At 39.4% G+C, this 19,419-nt stretch overlaps 1 protein-coding gene across 3 annotated transcripts in view; it reads left to right on the top strand.

Annotated features, from left to right (window-relative positions):
* IQGAP2 (IQ motif containing GTPase activating protein 2) overlaps nt 1-19,419 on the top strand; it is a 267,786-nt gene that overhangs the window by 213,602 nt on the left and 34,765 nt on the right. For all 3 annotated transcript variants that reach the window (XM_036308005.1, XM_036308004.1, XM_036308003.1), the window contains 6 exons: nt 984-1,154; nt 7,439-7,522; nt 8,642-8,713; nt 9,381-9,450; nt 13,658-13,866; nt 17,702-17,851. In XM_036308005.1, coding sequence (XP_036163898.1) covers nt 984-1,154; nt 7,439-7,522; nt 8,642-8,713; nt 9,381-9,450; nt 13,658-13,866; nt 17,702-17,851 — 756 coding nt within the window. The remainder of the gene's footprint in view (nt 1-983; nt 1,155-7,438; nt 7,523-8,641; nt 8,714-9,380; nt 9,451-13,657; nt 13,867-17,701; nt 17,852-19,419) is intronic.

Genomic DNA, 19,419 nt, shown 5'->3' on the forward strand with positions numbered 1-19,419 from the left:
AAATGAGAAGATGTATCAAACTGTGAAGAAGCAGCATCGAAGGGTTAAAATTCAGAGCTGAAAACTGGACATGTGGCATCCAGAGACACCCTGGGCTTACCTTTGTGAAATTGAGCATCAGTCTGTTAGGATTATTAAAAAATGAGGGCCTACACCATACATTTAATTTCTTCTACACAATCTAGAATTACTAATTTTATTCAATCAGCGTGCATATATGTCTTCCCTTAAAGGTATTTATGCATCTTTTATATGATTTCACTTTCAATTATTTTAAATTGAGCACCCATTGATTTCAATCACACTGAATAAGAGGCATCAGCCATGAAGTGAGTCCAGTCTCTGCTTGCGTCTCTCAGAGAACATAAAGGTACAGCCAGTCACAGTCCACATAAAGACTTCTCATCTTCCTCCTTCTTCCTTTTTTCTCATTCATCTAGGTTTTTCCTATCTGCCCATAATGGGGCTTGTCTTTCCTTCTGACACCCAGTCTTTTATTTTCCCTCAAATTTGAGATTTCCTCAAGTCATTGCAAGGGTCTGTCTTCTCTGTCGTGGTCGAGAAAGGCAGCAGAGAAGCCTACGGACCTTGTGGGCACTGCAGTCCTTTCCTTGGCAGCTTGAGGGAGAGCGGAGAGGTGCATATGCTTACTGTAACCTTTCCTGTCCCTTTTATACTCTGTGGAGCTCAGGCCTCACCGCTAGCCAGGGCCAGCGTCATCGGTACATCTCCACCTCCAAATCCTGCGATCATTCAACACCGTTCTCATGCCAACTCAACACAACGTTTAGAGGATTCCAAAATCATGTTGCTAGAAAGAAACTAAGCCAGCTCATCCCTCGGCTCTGGTCAGATCTGTTTGTAAACCAAGCCAGAAAGAGCTATCCGTATCATTTTCTGAAACATAAAATTTCCAGCAGCTGTTCTGTATGCTTCTTTCACTTGATGTGTGAGGAGTAACCATAAGAAATGTCTCTTGCCAGGACATTGTTGAGGAAGTCACAACAGGTTACATCCGTGAGAAGATGTGGTCTGCTCCCGAGGATTTCCTCCTTCGCCTTCAACACACACGCTCAGGAGCCCTCCTTAGGAAAGAGTATGAAGCTAGGAAATCATTTTTGTATGAACAAGAAGAACATGTGGTCAAAATACAGGTATGTGACTCACCTGCCACTAGTTACAGCAAACTGTTCTCCCCCCTGAGAAATGTTTTCTTTGATAATAGGACAATCGACTGCCAGCATTCTAATAAACAAATCTGACTTCAGATTTTTTTCCTTAATCAGTGCCCCCAAGGCTGCTTTCTGAAGGCTCCAGAATGGGAAGGATGTTGAATGACTTCTCACCTGTGGTTTTCGAGAGAGGATTCGGGGGCCCCGTGGATCCCACAGGTCCCCCTGCCACCAGCCTAGTCAGAGCCAGAGCAAACCTCAGATCAGATTTGAAATCCTGTTTCTCTTAACAGCTGGATCTCCTTGTGTCACCTACTTTGCTGTCTCGGTTTCCTGATGAATTGGTTTTTTTAGTGGTTAGTGGATGTTGAGTGGCATCTGAAAAAAACAGAAGAACTAATGAAATAGATTTAGCATCTCCAAGTGTGCCCTCTCCCTTATATAATCTGTCATTCCTCCTTTAGGTCTGCAGGAAAATCCTTAGTCCAACCTGTTTGTTGTGAGTTGTTCTTACCCTTGCATGACTTGTCAGGACTTGCTGGTTGGCCAGAGAGGACCTTGCAGATGTAGATGTTTCTCCTCTGTATTCCCCTGCACCTTCTACCAGCCACCATGCTGGCTTCCAAAAGGCTGTGTGCTTGTCCTTGTTGTTGCATCCAAAGTGATACTGTTATTGATGGGCAGAGTTTGATGAATTTTTGCTTTGGCCAATAACTATGACATTTCCTAACTTGAAAGTTTTTCGTTGAGCTTCTTTTGTGAGACCATTGGTGTACTTATCTGCTTCCCCCACCTAACTATAATATCATTCAGGACAAAAAATGAGTCTTTAAAACTTGTATTCTAGTGTCTTGCATATGATAGGTGCTCGAATGTGTGAATTTGTCAGAGCATAAGATATCAGAAGGCAGAAATGATTAATTTTTTAAAAGCAATTTCTCCTATAAACCTGATACTCCAAAGGAGTTTTCTTATTTTTCAATACGTTTTTCAGTTTTTCCTTCTTTAAACAAATGGCAGGCAAAACACATAGGAAGTGAACAAAAGCATAAAAAGAGAATCATCTACACTGATGCTAAGGCTCTACTTTCATACAAAATTCAGAGTGTCGGATGATGTGACACAATTTGGACCAGCCCTAAGCTCTCCAGTCTTGGGGCATGAAGCAGTGTTGCAGTTGGAAGAGATTCTGAGGAGCCCGCCATGTAAAATCCATCTGATATTAGGACTCAGGGCTAAAGTCATGAGAGGGCTGGGGAAGGACAGAAACAATTATTTGGAGCCTTTTTCCTCCACCTCAGCTGAGGCAGCAGAATTGAAGAAGCCAGCGAACTATGCCCTGCCATGCCTTTCTTCACTTCTCTGACAGTTTTCTAACAAGGAAGGGATGAGGTCTAAAGGCAAGCTATAGACTGGAGATGAATGTGTAGTCAACAGAAACCTGCTAACCCACAAAACCAAAGGACCATGAACCACAGGGGATCATGCTAATCTCATTTCTTGCTAAAGTGGCTGATTGACCCTGAATTAGGGGAAATGATCTGAATGAAATCTAAAGACTTCCCTCCACAGAGCAGCTCAACATTGCCAGCTGGCTGAATCAGCCCCAGACGCAGTAGTCTTAACAAATTCAGAGAGGAAGCTCCCAGGCTGAGGAAAGGACACTCCAGCTCTACCACCCTCCCCCCCCAGTCTCCTCCCAAGAAACTGAATAGTGGTACAGAGAATACATATCCTCAGTAGCTAATTTTATCTCAAGTGCTTATGGAACAAATCAGAAGGTGTCCACGTAAACATGGAAAGTCAAGAAGAATCTATATGGCCATTTTGGGGGTTTTTTCTTCTTTTGTCTTTTAAATAATGGACATTTTTGTCTCATTCTGATTTTTAAAGGGAATAGCTCTTTCATTTCACCATTAAATATAATATTATGATTTTTCTGAGATAGTATTTTTCTGAAGGTTAGGTTAAGGTTAAGAGTATCCATTTATTTTTAGTTTGTTTAATTTATTTAAATTGAAAAGGGGATATGAATTGTATCAAAAGTGTTTTACACCTATTGAGATTATTTTTTTTTATTTTAATTGATTAATTCATGGCTAGGCTTTTTATTTATAAATCTTTGTGCAAACGCAGCTTTGTGTATCTGTTTTCAAACACATTCCTACTTGCATTATATGTGTGTGTATCTAAAAGTACATAGAATTTATATAATACTTTACTAATGTTTTAAGATTTTTGTTTCCATATTCATTGGTAAGATTGCTTATGATTTTACTCTCGTGTCTTCTTTTTGTGTTTGTCATTCTTACAAAAAGGTTTGTCGATCTTATAGGTCTTTTTAAAAAAAACTAGATCTTTGTTTCATTGACATTCCTTACTTAGCTGATTTCAATGTCATTAGTTTCTGCTATTGTTTTTATTCTATTTTCCATCTATTTGCTTTGGGTTTATTTTACTCTGTTTTTCTAGTTCTTGAGGTGGAACCTGAGATTAGTGATTTGAAAATTTCCCCCTGTTCTAATGTATGCATTATTGCTCTGGCTTTTTTTTTTCTTCTGTTTTCTTTTTCCTGCTTACCTGTGGATTACTACATTAATATTTTTAAATTCCATTCTAATTTAGCTATAATGTTATTGATTGTATTTTTTGTATAGCTTTTTTAAAATGTGTTTCTGTTATTTTAGAGAGAGAGGAAGGGAGAAGGATAGAAAGAAACATCCAATCAGCTGCCTCCTGCATGCCCCCTACTGGGAATCAACCCATGCATGTACCTGATTGAGAATTAAACCTGAGACCCCTAGTGTGCAGGTGGACACTATAACCACTGAGCCATGATGGCCAGGGCATGGCAGATTTTTTTATAGCAACCTAAACGCACCAGGAGAAAGAATCACAACATGTATTTTAAGTGCTGAAAGGAAAGAGCTATCACCAGAGAATGTGTTATCCAGCAAAAATATCCTTTAGGAATGAAGGGAAAATCAAGGTGTTCTCAGATGAAGGAAAACTAAAAGAACTTGTTACCAGCATACCTGCTTAATGAGAATGGCTAAGAAAGTTCTTTAAACAAACAAGGAAATGATAAGCAATGAAATTTTGGAACACCAGAAAAGAAAAAAGAACAACCAAAAGAGTAAAAATATGGGAAATATATTTTCCTTTTCTTATTGAATTTTTAAAATTATGTTAAACAGTTAAAGCAGAAATTATAGCACTGTCGAATATGATTCTAAATATGTGGAGGAAATATTTTTAAATATATTTTTATTGATTTCAGCAAGGAAGGGAGAGGGAGAGAGAGATAGAAACATCAATGATGAGAGAGAATCATTGATCGGCTGCCTTCTGCACACCCCCCCATTGGGGATCAAGCCCACAACCTGGGCTTGTGCCCTGACCGGGAATCAAACAGTAATCTCCTGGTTCATAGGTCGATACTCAGCCACTGAGCCACACTCAGCCAGGCTGGAGGAAATATTTAAGACAATTGTATTATAAATGGGGGAAAGTAAATGTATGTGAAGTCAGGTAAGTTTTCCACACTTTGTCAGAGGCCAAGATATAAGTAAAAATGAGGCAGCAGTTTTCATCTATCAGTTTGGATATCAATCTTTTTTTTTTTCTTATATATACCTGTTCAGTGAGACCTTTGAGAAAGAGGTCTCTATCATACACTCTTTGTAAGGCAACCTGACAGTAACTATCAGTTTTAACTTATCAACTATTGGCACAGTAATCCTCTATGTCAGCGATTCTCAACCTGTGGGTCGAGATCCCTTTGGGGGTCGAACGACCCTTTCACAGGGGTCGCCTAAGACCATCCTGCATATCAGATATTTACATTACAATTCATAACAGTAGCAAAATTACAGTTATGAAGTAGCAACGAAAATAATTTTGTGGTTGGGGGTCACAACATGAGGAACTGTATTTAAAGGGCCAGAAGGTTGAGAACCACTGCTCTATGTATTAATCTCTCAATGGAAACATTTATAAAAATGTACAATAATGTGTGTACTAGGTTATTTACTGGAAAAAAAAAAGATAACAATGCCTACCAACAGAGGTATTATTAAGTCATAGTAAAACTGTACTACGGAGTACTGTGTGGTCATTAAAAGATAATGGGGAGGATCTGTGTTTTTATTTGAAATAATATAAATGCTATATATGATTTAGAGGGAAAATAAAGCAAACCTTGGCATAAGACTGGATCCCATGTTGTCAGAAATAAAGGATACATAAACATTTATACACACTTATATGTTTATAGTTTTGTGTACAACAATAGAGTGTATATGTATGCATATATGCTTTACCTATTTCAAAGGGTACATAAAAATTGGGAATTCCTTTAGAAAATAGCCGGGTCGAAGTAAGGCTAGGTACATAGGCACGTTTTACCTCATGCCCTTTCTCTGTGCTTGTTGTTTATCCTAATAGATCTTCTAGGCATTGAGTACAGATTGTTTGCATAGAAATATGTACTATTGCTTTATGTTTTCCTTTTTTGTCAACATGTCGTATCATAGTGTGTATGGTGAGGTACAATTTCCTCTTTGGCTTATGTTGGAGATTTTGCTATTCCTCACGATATAGAACATTTTCACAGTCAATATATAAGACTCTCCCTCATTCTTAACTGTCATGTAACATCCCTGAATATGAGTGCAATCACAGTGTATCTAATTGTTCCTCTATTTGTAAACATTCTGCTTTATTCATATATCTGTTTTAACAAACAGTGCAACAAAAATTCTTATATTTACTCTACACAGGTGCTTGTATTTCCTTAGGCTAGATAAATTGGAAATTAGAAACGCTAGATAGAAAGCTAAATAACTTTAAATTTATATTGCTCAATTCGCTCGAAAAAGGCTCTACACTCTTGTGCTTTTCCTAATTCCCCTCTCCCACCTACGCTTTTGATTCACTGCTTGGCAAGTAGATAAGGTGATAACTTCCCCAAAATTATTCTGACTGTAGTCCAAGGCTTTTTCAAGCTTAGTACCATCCAACATTTTTTGTAGATGTTCCCACATTTTCGTAGAATTTTTTTCTGTGGTTCCTCCTTTCAGTCCAGTGCCAGCTGCCTTTTCTCTTCCAGGATCCCTCTTGGTTTCGGATCCATATGCCTTCTCATTTTTTAGCATTATAGTAGATGTCCTGAGAAGATGTTACCATTGAGGGAAACTGGGTGAAGGGACTCACATAAGACATAGAACTCAATGTATGATTTTTGCAGCTTCCTATGAGTCTATAATTATTTCAGAATTAGAGGTTTTTTTAAGGCACATGTGTCATTTCTAGGGATTTGCATTGAGAGGGGAAGTCTGGAGCTGGTACTCAGTTAATCATTTTTATTCCGTCCTGACTATTTTGTTTTGAATTATTACAAAAATGTATATTATTTTTTAAGTGATAATAAATTCCACATATAATTTTAGAAGAATAAGATAGATTGATATATGCAACCTATTTTTTTATAAAAATCGTATAATGTTTCTATTTGTCCTTTTTAACAAGAAACTTGTATTTCATTTCTAATTTGAAAAATCAGAGAATTGGAGTAAGTTACAAGGATATGCATCAATAAAAAGAAACTCATAAATGGCCTGGAATAAACTTGGAATTGAACAGCTGTGGATTTGATCCTTCTACAGATCTCAGTTTGTGTCCAGCTTTTTTAAATGTTTCCTATAAAAATTATCTTTAATGCTGATAACCTAGTAAAGCTCTGTTGCTGGAGCACCAGTACACTTGGTGCAGGAATAGATGAAATAATGCCTGTCCCATCTCAGCCCTCCTGTTTTCAAGGATCCAGAGTCTCAAGTTGGGAGAGCATCTTCCTGTCCAGTCTGGGCCACAGTGGTCACTTGTTGGATTCAGATATTTATTAGTCATTATTTTGAAGCATCTATATTGTTACCAAAAAAAAATACCAGCACGCAGTTAATCTCTTTGTATGTTTTGGGGTAACTCCGATTTTTTACTACTTCTTGTCACCCAGGGCCTTGGTAAAATTAAGCTTTTGGATGGGACACTGGGCTTCTCAAGCTTGGGATAAGCCTCACCTGTGAGCTGGTGCTCTCTGCTCAGTTTAATGTCCACCCCAGAGATAGTGTTCAGATGCGATTTCGGGGGGAAGGGTCCCGACAGCATTCTCACTCAGTGTCTTGAGAAATCCTCTATTCTTGTGCTTTCTGAAATAAACTGGAAAAGTGTTGTACATAATTAATTCTGTAGCTCACTCTCTTCCACAGGCTTTTTGGAGGGGACATAGACAACGGATGTCATATGTCAGCAGGCGGCAGACATTCGCTGATCATCTTCCCTCTATTGTGAAGGTAAACATCCTTTCTTACCTTACCAAGTGCTTGACTTAAACATTTTCCTTCTGTTTAGTTTTGCTTGTGGAACACAGACTATGGAAGGAGTAGGTATGAGCCTTGAAGCCAGAAGCAAGTCCTGAGTTTGAGTCCCATCTCCACTACTCACTTAGCTGATCATCTACAAGCAAGTCCATTAAACACAATAGCTGGCTTGCGTCCTTTATGTGGTTATGAGAGTCAGATGTGCAAATAACTGGGAAATGCTCTTTCTCCAGAAAGTCCAAATTGATTATTTAAAGTCTGGCAGAAACCCAACTTTATTTCATGTTCCTCTTATCATATTTTCTAATAGTATTTACAGTGCTCAAACTTAACAATACGAAACCTTCATGGGAAGGTAAATGCAAAAGTTAGGATCTGAATCTGGGTGGTGAGCCAGTCCCCCTCAGCTTTGCACCAGGGTGATTGCTCTGACCTCAGAGAAGGAAACGGCACTGTGATGGCCACTGTCTCGGAGCTGGAAACCAGGGGCCCAGGCAGAAGTGGACGGATAGACAACTTAGGACTCCTGGTGAAAGTCAGAATGGGGGCTGGAGAGAGACTGGGATCAGATGAGGTTAGTTTAAATTGTGAGGACACAGAATGACATTTTCTAGATCCATGGTGCTGCAGCTCCTTCATGTCCTGTGCTCTCCATGGAGCATAGGTCTGCTCGCTCAGAAAACTCGTATTCACAGTTGGTCCCTCATGAGAACGCGTTAAATGTTTCTCTGTAAAGACCTCAAGTATATTGGATATATTTAAGAAATGTTGGAAGAAACCCTGGACTTAGTTTCATTTGATTCCCTGACCCACTACAACTTTCAGCAACATGCTTTTCATTTATGGGGATGAAAGCAAAACAGCACAAGGCTACCTTACCTTCCGTACCATAAAGTGTAAAATGTTTTCAGCCCTTAAGAGAAGAAGCAGTGAAAGAAGTAGGAGATGAAGATCAGGCTTTAGGTGTTTACTATGTGGCAGGCTGCTAATTTTTACTTTTTTATCAAATAAAGTATACATATTATTTTTTTTAGAGAGACTGCATAAAAAGACATTAAAGTTCTTTGATTTCTCTGTTTAACGTATTTTTAGATTCAGTCCTGGTTCCGGATGACCAGAGCTCGGAGGAATTACCTTTCACGGCTGCAGTATTTCAGAGATCATGTAAGAGACGTGCATGTGCATTTTTATCCCGGCTGAGCATGAACTAAACGAAGCTTTGTTTCATGTTAGCCTTGAATGATTTTTGTTAAATGGTGAGAATGAATACTAGGACAAAAAAAAATAGGTCTTAGAACACAATGTGATAATATTTGGAGACGTAACAATTTTTATTCAGAACTCAAGTTCAGAGTGAGCCTTCACCCACCAGACTGGTTAGGAAAAACAGAAGAGAGCAAACTGATGTGGGCTAGTTGCCCTAAGAGAAAAGATCCTAATGGAATCTTTTCCAACATCACTAGAACAGTTTTTCCAACTGGTAACTGATTAAATTAGAGAGAAGCCCACAAGGAGGAATTCTTTCAAGATCTTTACAGAAGAGCCAGGTGAACATGCATTGGATCATCTAGGTTTGGTGGTAAAATTCTTTTCCCTTTTTAGAGCTCTTTAACAGTCCCCGTACAATCTTGTTTATACTTTTAGCTGACTTTATCTGACCCTTCATTCAAAAAAAGTGGAAAAATAAACATTGAATCCACCACATCAAAATACTATTATTTCTAAATAGTGTCTATTCTTAAATACCATCAGTTCTTAAATAGGTCTGAATCCTAAAATAGTGGAGTAGATGGGACTCTGGAAGGCCATGACCGGTCTCATTCTTTTGCAGAAAAGTGAAATCGTGAAAATACAGTCACTACTGAGAGCAAGCAAGGCAAGAGATGACTACAAAACACTGGGTAAGTGGGAGTATCCAGAAACAAAGTATGGATCCCTTATAAGCCAGGGGAGGACAAATTATTTCCAACTTAGTCACTTCAGAGACTGCTCCAAGAACAGAGATGCCCATTGTGTCCAGAGGATTTGGGTCACCTTCAGCCCCAGACTCTGAACTGGTATACAAGGGAACGTAGGGTGACATGTTTCCTATTATAAGTGTAAGGGGTAAGTGGAGTGGATGTTATTTCTTCTTCAGAAAGAATGGGGTTGGCATAAATGCTGATATTTTTATATTAAATTTGAGCTGGAATCCAGAATACAATGCAAAAGAGTTAGCCAGAAGATAAGCTTACATTTCAGCTGTTTATTTGCTGGCCTATGATTTTCCCTCCTCACTATAAGAGTAAAACATATCGCTATAAGAAATTTTTGAAATCATATAAAAAGGAAAAAGACATGTACTCACCTCCCAAAGATAACTACAGTCATCTTCCTGTAACTTTGTTCTGGACTTTTCACAGTAGCTATGGTTTTTAAAATAGCTTTTCTTATCTATATATATAAAAGGCTAATATGCTAAGTGTCCCTTCCACCGTCTGACCGGCCGCTATGACACACACTGACCACCAGGGGGCAGACACTCAATGCAGGAGCTACCGAGCTTCAGTGACTTGGCAGTGGCGGTTCTTGGGTGATGCACCACCCCCAAAACCAGAGAGGAGGGAGCCCGATTCCTCATGGGGCCACGCGATTCCACCTTTGGCTGTAGGTTATGTTGTTGCTGGGGCACTGTTGGCCCCAGATCTGGTTTACTGCACACTTGCGTTTGGGTTCCACACCCTGTATGACAGCAACTTTGCAGAGTGCCCTCTCGCACTCCGGGACCCCTGTCGGAGAGCTGGTTTCAGCCCAATCCTCGCAGGCCAGGCCGAGGGACCCCACCTGCCGGAGGGACCCCGGTCACTCCACAGAAGCCCTTTGAGCCACGGTACTACCCCAGGTGCAGCCAGCCAGAGAAGGGACCACAGGAGGTTGGCTTCAGGGTGTGTCCAGGCTGTCTTGCCCAGTCCCACCCCACCGGCCACCTTCTAATTAATTTCCTTTCAATATGCATGAGTCCGTGCACCGGGTCACTAGTAATAGTATAAAGTATTTGTAGAAAGTTTGAAAAAGCAAAATAAAATAAAAAGTCACCCAAGAATAGCAGTCACATTTTGTGCTCTCTCTTTACAGTTCCAGCTCTACATATGTTTCTCACTGGTTTTTACATAGTGAACATTATTGGTTTTTACATAGTGAACATTATTCTTTACGTGCTGAATTTTCAACATTCTAATTATCGCAAGAACATGCGATAAATTAAGAACATGTCCTAGATTAAGTCGAAAATAGTTTGTTAATAAATTTATGAGGATTGCCCAAATTTTTTAAATATTTGACTTAGGCCCCACCAGCGTGGCTCAGTGGTTGAGCATCAACCTGTTAACCGGGAGGTCATGATTCAATTCCTGGGCAGGGCACATGCCCAGGTTGCAGGCTCATTCCCCAGTGTGGGGCATGCAGGAGGCAAGCTGATCAATGATTTTTCTCTCTCATCATTGATGTTTCTATCTCTCTCTGCCTCTCCCTTCCTCTCTGAAATCAATAAAAAATATTTTTTAAATAAATAAATAAATATTTTATTTAGGTCATTCAAAAATAGCTTTGAGAGTGAAAAAAAAAAAAATCATTGCTTGAGTATCTTAGTAATGAAACTGGCCATTGTATTTTCTCTAACTCTGCCTTGTTTTTAAATTTGGGGTTTTTTTGGAGAAAAGTAAAAAGCTGTTTAGAAATTTTCCTAGCATATGCCTAGTAAGTAGTTTAGCCAACACCCTTTATTGCCTAAAGTCTATCTGAATTATGAGAGGAAGTGCATGGCTCCAGAAAGATCTTCCCTGGTCCTTGTTAAGGAAAAGTCTTGGGAAGCTTTAGAGGCCAGGCTCCGCCCCCAAATCTACTGGATAATGCCTATTCCACTAAGTTCCAGTAGGCAAAGCGGAGTAAGGGTAGGTCAGCCAGTCTCTTCAGTGGCATACTTCTCCACTTTGAATTCATGAGATTCAACTCTCAGTGGGTATCTTCAATGTTTTTCATGAGAAGTCTAAGTAGAGGGTTTGTTTTCTGAACCCTTACACACTAAAATGGGCTTGTTTTTGCCTTTGCATGTGAAAGACCATTTAAGTAAAAACAGATCCAGAGACAGAGAAGCATTGATCAGACCATCAAACCTCAGAGGGAAGGTAGGGGAGGGTGGGGGTAAGGGGGAGGGATCAACCAAAGGACTTGTATACATGCATATAAGCATAGCCAATGGACACATTCACGGGGTGGGGGGCAATGGGGGGATAAGGAACATTTGTAATACCTTAATCAATAAAGAAAAAGAAAGGATTAAATTCTCCAAATGAACACAGGCTGATTTTCATTCTAGGTAACATGTTTTTGTGGGTAATGCTTTTCATTTACTTACATTTTTTAAATTACAAAAACAAAAGTAATTCCAGTTTAAAAATCTGGGTGATTTTATTTAACCTGTAGAGGTGGATGAAAACTATGTTAGTGAATAAGTTAGATCTGAGCTTCTCTGGCCTTTGGCAAATAAGGTGGTTTCATGGTAACTGAAATGTAAATTGTCATTTCTTTCTCAATTATCTTTACAAAGCTAAGGCATTTTTTTTCTGTTCTGAAAAAGACCACTTTTCTTAGTCATCCTCCATTTTCACCCATTCCCTCTGGAAAGATATTGAATGAATTTAAGCTTGGAAGTTGCTAGAACTGCAGTGAAGCCAGTAAGTGCTGACCATGAAAGTCTTTGATTTTCTAACATTAAACCAGCACAGGGTGGTATGAAGACGCCAAAAAAGCCTACTGTTGATTGGAGAAATATTAAATGTGAACCAAAATAATTGGTAATGCTAAAATATTTGTTTCTAACTGGCCTATTCGAATATGAAAAGATACACAGTCCTTAGGAGCAGGGATAGACTTTAGACACGAATGAGATGGCCCAGTTCTCTCAATTTCTCCACATGAATGAGTTCTGGTGCATCGCGCAGGCTTTCTCAGGAATGGTCCTGTCAGCAGCAACATCTTTGGTAGAAATGAGAGGAAAATAAATTCACAAAGGTCCTCATGATCCAAGGTAACGTCTCCAAAAAAGATCATCCAATGTGGCAAAATAGTAACCCAGACGTCTCTAGATTTGGTGGTTCATGCCATGCTGTTAATTGTTTGTGGTGTTGGTTGAGCGCTTTTTATTTTTTGAGTGTCAGAACAGCACACAACCACGCTGGGCATAAAAAAAAAAAAAAAAAAGAGATGGGCTAGGGCCTTCCATGTAAAGGAGAGGATGGCTGTTGAGGTTGCCATGACTGGGCTGGACTAGCAATCATCATTGAAGGTCCAGTTTATTCTCACAGTTTACCAAGATCTCACTAAACACCTTAAGAAATATGCTTTTTAAAAAGTCTGTGCCAGCATAATTAACGTTCAAGGCATGAAGGGAAAGGCCCTTTAGAATTTACATAGATGCCTCTGTCAGCGAGAGAGAAGCTGGTCTCCTGGGCACTGAGCGTCTTCCCTTGGTCCATGAAGAAAGAACAAGAACCAAATTTCAGTTATTAAAATCTTGTTATTTCTGCCAAGTAGAACCTGTATCCTCCTTGTCATTCCAGTGGCTTCTGTTTGGCCTTATAGTTAGTTCTCCCTTCAGCAGCCTTTTCTAATTCGCCTATCACCTAGTTCTTGCTCCTTTCCAGAGGTCTTCTGGGCTGAGAGAAACCACATTCTGCTTCCTGCAGCAAAAGCACAAATCTCTTATCTGGCTGAGCCACAGGCCCTCAGAACCGAGGTAACTTAAACACTGACATTCTTTCCCAGGCTCCTCATCAGTAAGGCGCTATCTTCTCAGTGCATGAGTCCTGGAAACAGTGTAAGAGGCGGCTGATAAGTGAGTGTTAGTAACTGGAAAGTAATGAGGCCAGACATTACCAGTGCTTTGCTTTTATTTACATGATCAGTTTTCTTGTCCAGATTTTACATGGGACAGAACAATTCATTCCAAAGCCCAAGTCATTCCATTGCTGTATTTTTCTGGTAATGCTTTATTTAAAGACCTGGTTTCTTTCCTATTGGTAGTAATCCCAAGCATGCCCAAATAAAACATGCCTGTTCTTTTCCCTGCAGTTGGCTCTGAAAACCCACCATTACCGGTAATCCGCAAATTTGTGCACCTATTGGACCAAAGTGACTTGGATTTCCAGGAGGAGCTGGAGGTTGCACGATTAAGGGGAGAAGTGGTGACCAAGATCAGGGGCAATCAGCAGCTGGAGAAAGACCTGAACCTAATGGACATCAAGATTGGGCTCCTGGTGAAGAACAGGATCACACTGGAGGTGGGTAGGGGTTGTGGGACTGCCGGCTCCCAGAAGAGGGAAGATGCCTGTGTACTGGTCCACAGCACTCTGGTCCAGATGAGCTCATTTGAAATCCAGAATGAGTAGTTCAAAGTTCAGTTCCATTTGCATTACAGAGTAGTGGTTCTCAGACTGCGAAAGTCTCCTGCCCCCTTTATAGCATTTCGTCAGGCACCAGTCGGAAATGAAAATTCTATGAAATTAAACCTACTTACATGTGTACCTTCATAACAAGACTAAGTCCTTTATATAAGTAAAAGAGATAAATAAGAAGAAAGTAATTTACAATTAACACATACTTCCAAACAAAAGCACACAGGCCCGATGCCGTTAGGAGATGTGATGAAGTGGCTGGAGGCTGGGGCCTCTTCCCAGAATAACCGCAGAGGGAGCTGCAGAGGAGCCTGGCCCATGGGGTGGTGGGGCTTTCGTTTTCCAAAATGGACATCAACTCTGCAAAGTTCAGAATAGGCAGAGTGTTTATGTAGAATTATGGTCCTAGAAAATTAAGTGTACGTTAAAATTGTGGAGGATGTGTGTTGTGCTTATATGTCAAACAGTTAGGTTCTAGGCTCAAATAATTACCCGGAGAATGTTTGCCTGTGAATGACTGGCCAGCAGTACATTCAGACTCCAGCCATGCCAGATGTGGGAAAGTTATCTACGCAGGACAGCAGGGCACCTGTCATCCCTCACCCACACCTGCTAGAAGCCTATCGTGCTTTCCAGTCGTTAAGTTATTAAAAAATATTTTTACACATTTCCAGAATGGTCCCTACAGAGTGGAACTGCCCAGTCATAGACTCTAACTAAAGAATTCTGTGCTTTCGGGTCTGTGTGAAATAGGACCGTGTCAGAGCTCCTGGAAACAGTGAAAAGCTGTGTCCCTCTTTCTGTGCTGCATTCATTTCCAGGGAACTGATAGGACCTTCCTGAAGCTCTGAGCAGGCTGCCCTGGGGCGGATGGGGAGCTGGCTTCAGGGGCCGAATATGTGCTTCTGGAAAAGTGGGAGGCAAGCAGCCATGGGAGCTACAGGCTCATGGAGATAACAATGACATAAATAGTTGAAGAGGAAATAAGGAAACTAGATTTAATGTTCTTCATTTAACTCTATTTTCATTATTTTATCCAGAAAATCAGCAATACTGTTTTTCTTATGAAATGTTTATATTGTCTGACGTAAATGAGAACTTTTAAAGTGTCATATAATCCAGAAGGTCTGTCGGAGAATGCCTTTTTTAGCCATGAAGTTGTAAACAGGAAGTGCCTTCCCAAAAAAAGACTTACTTACAAAACAGAAAACAGTAGGGATAATATGTAGTTGTGGAAATACAATCATAACAGATTGTCAGATCTTCATGAATGTTATAAGTTTTTTTAAGTATTTCTAATTGATAAAGGTAATTTTCCAGCTTGCGTTTTCAAACACTTAGTATTTATCAAACACTTATTAGAAGTTAAACTAATGATTATTGAATATGTAGTCGTTAGCCTTATCACTGTGATAGCATGTTTAGTGTTGATGACATTCAGAATAGTGCAGTTGAAGCGTGATTATAGTGGTGAAGCAGTGAGGAAACAACCTAACACAAATAGAATTCGTTTAACATGCATGTTATGCAGTGTCTAAAAATAATTTTTTTGAAGAACATTTAAGGGCAGGGGAAACAGTTCGCAATATAATGGGGGGAAAATAGTACCCAAAACAGGACAATTTCATTTATTGTACTATATTTTATATTTCAGAAAAGCCAGAAGAACAAAAGTTAAGTGATTTTTCTTTGGATGATAGAACTAAACTTACCTTCTTTATCTTTTTTTAACACTGAGCATGTGTTTAGTGAGAAGAAAAGATTGTAAAGGGAAGTAGACTAGTTCTTATAGAGCAACTCCAGCTCTCCTAGTAACAATGTGTCTTACAATACTTTTAAAATTTGCATTCCTCCTAGAAGTCTGAAAAAGTCAATCATATTTAGTATTATCACAAAATTGTGCAACTATCTAGTGCTAGAACATTTTTATCACCTCATAAAGAAACCCCAAAGAAAATGTTCAGGAATTAGATAGTATTGATGGTTGCACAACGTTTTGAATGTACTAAACACCACTGAATTGTACACTTGAAAAGGATGAATTTATAAAGCATGTGAATAATATTTCAATTCAAAAAACAAAAGAAAAAATACCCATATTCATTCACTGTCGCTACCTATTATTCCCTTCCCCAGCCACACAACCAATAATCTGCTTTTTGTCTCTATAAATGTGCCTGTTCTGGATATGTCATATTAATGGATTCACACAATATGTGGTCCATTGTGACCAGCTCTTTCATTTAGCATAGTGTTTTTGAAGTTCACCTATGTTGTAGCATGAGTCAATATTTCATTCCTTTTTCTTCATGAATAACATTTCATTGTTATATACCACATTTTATTTATCCATCCATCAATTGATAGACATTTGAGTTGTTTCTTCTTTTTCACTATTATGAGTAATTCTGCCAAAAGCATTCATGTACACGTTTTGTGTGGACATATGTTTCAGTTCTCTTGGGTATATACAGTGATTTTCAACCTTTTTCACCTCATGGCACACATAATTACTAAAAGTCTGTAGCACACCAAAAAAACATCTTTTTTGCCCATCTGACCAGAATATAGGTATAATTTTGATTCATTCACATTGGAATAGCTATAGTTGTGTTGGCTATTGTCATTTTTTTTATTTGACAGTCTAAGGGGGAAAAGGTCAGTGCTTCTGGCTAAATAGTCAGGTACTGCATGTTTTAGAAATTCTTGCCGCACACCAGTTGAAAATCACTTGTATATACCTAGAGTGAAATTAGTGGGTCATATAATAACTCTGTGTTTAACTTTTGAGGAACGGTAAACATGTCTTTCTAAGTGGCTGTATATTTTACAGTTTTACCAGCACAGTATGAAGTTTTCAATTTATCCACATATCAACATTTGTTGCTGTCTTTTCCATTGTAGCCATTCTAATTAGTATGAAGTGGTATCACATTATAGTATTGATTTGCATTAATTTCCCTGATAATCATTAATATTGAGCATCTCTTTATGTGTAGATCTTCTTTGTGAAAATGTCTGTTGTCATCCTTCGTCCACTTTTGATTGGGGTTTTTGGTCTTTTGCTTTTTTTGAGATGTAAGAGTTCTTTATATATTGTGGATCAAGTCTCTTATTTGATATATGATTTGCAAATATTTTCTCCCATTCTGTGGGTTGTCTTTTTACTTTATTGATAGTGTCCTTTGAAGCACAAAGGTTTTAGTTTGTATGAAGTCCAATTTATTTGTTTTGTCACTAGTGCTTTTGGTGTCATACCTAAGAAACCATGGCCTAATCCAGGGTAACAAAGACTTATACCTAGGTTTTCTTTCAAGAGTTTTATCGTTTTAGCTCTTACATTTAGTTACTTGATCTCTTTTGAGTTAGTTTTTGCTTATGGTATGAAGTAGGGGTCTGACTTCTTTCTTTTGAATGTGCCCATCCAGTTGTCCCACCATCATTTGTTGAAAAGACAATTTTTTCCTTATTGAATTGTCTTGGTGCCTACCTTAACGCTTAAGAGCAAATAAGTGAAACTTTGGAGAATAAATATTACAAGAGCCAAGTTCACCTGCAAGCTGGATTTCCTTAATTTGTTTAACATTCTCTATTCCCTTGTTTCTTCATAAGGGAAACATGGAAAATTAATCTTTTCAACTATGGGTATGTCTGGTGTATGTGATGGGAAGAGGTAAAGAGTATCAAAGTATAAAAATATTTTTATAAAAATTTTTTCCAGGATGTAATTTCACACAGAACGAAGCTGAATAAGAAAAAAGGTGGAGAAATGCAAATACTGAATAACACTGACAACCAAGGAATCAAAAGTTTGAGTAAGGAGCGGAGAAAAACACTAGAAACATATCAGCAGCTGTTTTATCTTTTACAGGTGAGAACACTTTATTTCACTACTAGAGGCCCGGTGCACAAATTCATGCACCAGTGGGGTCCCCGGCCTGCCTGAGGGATTGGGCTGAAACTAGCTCTCCGACATCCCCCGAGGGGTCCCAGATTGCGAGAGGGCACAGGCTAGGCTGAGGGACCCCACTGATGCACTATTAGGACCAGGGATGGACGCGAGGTTGGCCAGCCAGGGAGGGGCCGTGGGAGGGCTCCAGGGTGTGCTGGCCCATCTCGCTCAGTCCCAATTGGCCGGACCCCAGCAGCAAGCTAACCTACCGGTCGGAGCGTCTGCCCCCTGGTGGTCAGTGCACGTCATAGCAACTGGTCAACCCGTTGACTGTCTGCCCTCTGGTGGTCAGTGCACGTCATAGCAAGCGGTTGAGCTGCCTTAGCATATCATTAGCATATTACGCTTTGATTGGTTGAACGGCCAACCAGATGGCCAGACACTTAGCATATTAGGCTTTTATTATATAGGATGAGTTTTGGGTAGATACTGTGTTCTATGTTTGTGGTTTATAGTGGATCTTTCCCCATGCTAAAACTGGAATAGAGTTTAATCTTATATGCTTTGAAAGCCTAAGTACCAAGTACTATTCTAGGTTCTTTACATACATTATCTCATTCAATTCTTACTGCAACCTTAGAAACCATTAGGAAGTAATTGCTGTTGTTTTTCCTAAATTACATATGAGAAAACTAAGAGAGCCAGTAAGTGGTAAAACAAGGGCTTTGGGACCCAAGTAGTTTGTTTTCAGAGCCCATTAGCTTCATGACTATCTTATACTACAGTTATCTACAGAAACGGAATAAATCTGATAATAATATAAGCAGATGCTGATAACCATGAAAAAATTAACTATCTGAAAAACAGGTGTTTACCAGAATCAGTCTGTCCTTCTTCTGAGCAAAGAGCCAAAGAGTTTGGATTAGGGAAATAGTGTATCTTTTTATTTCATTGATTTCATGGCATACCTCTAATCTGAATGAACAGTAATTCTCCGTTGCTTCCAGAGTGCGGTTGTGAGCTGATAAGCTGAACTGATTATGGTTGGACTCTGGTGGACCAGTTGCTGTTTTATTTGACCATTGATTCAGCTTATCTGCCCAACCACAAGGTGCTAAAGGAAACTGAGTAAGCGACAGTGATAGATGTAAACAAAGCCTCCCCTTCAGCAGGAAAACTTTCCCACAAGACTTGGATCAGCAGTTCTTCCTGGAGAGTCAGGTGTTCCTCTGTGTGGGCAGCTGCTGTCAGTGGTGATGCCTGAATCTGTGTGTGAGGGTGCCACTGACATGAGGTGTACACAGAACATGTTAGCCAAACCATAAATAAGGGGTGACTAGACCCAGTGAGAGAAGAGATGTTAATTTTGATAATTCTCTATTTCGAATAATAGCTTGGAAAAAGAGATGTAGTGCCACAGAGGGCCACAGTGTGGCAGCATAGAAGGGGAAAACAAAAAAACACACACGTTAAAACAGAATTGTCCATGGAATCCAGGGCTTAATACCAGCAGCCTTTCCAGAAAGGAAGGGGGTTCACACTCAACA

Source organism: Myotis myotis, unplaced genomic scaffold (assembly GCF_014108235.1).
Source record: "Myotis myotis isolate mMyoMyo1 unplaced genomic scaffold, mMyoMyo1.p scaffold_m19_p_5, whole genome shotgun sequence".
Lineage (NCBI taxonomy): Eukaryota > Metazoa > Chordata > Mammalia > Chiroptera > Vespertilionidae > Myotis > Myotis myotis.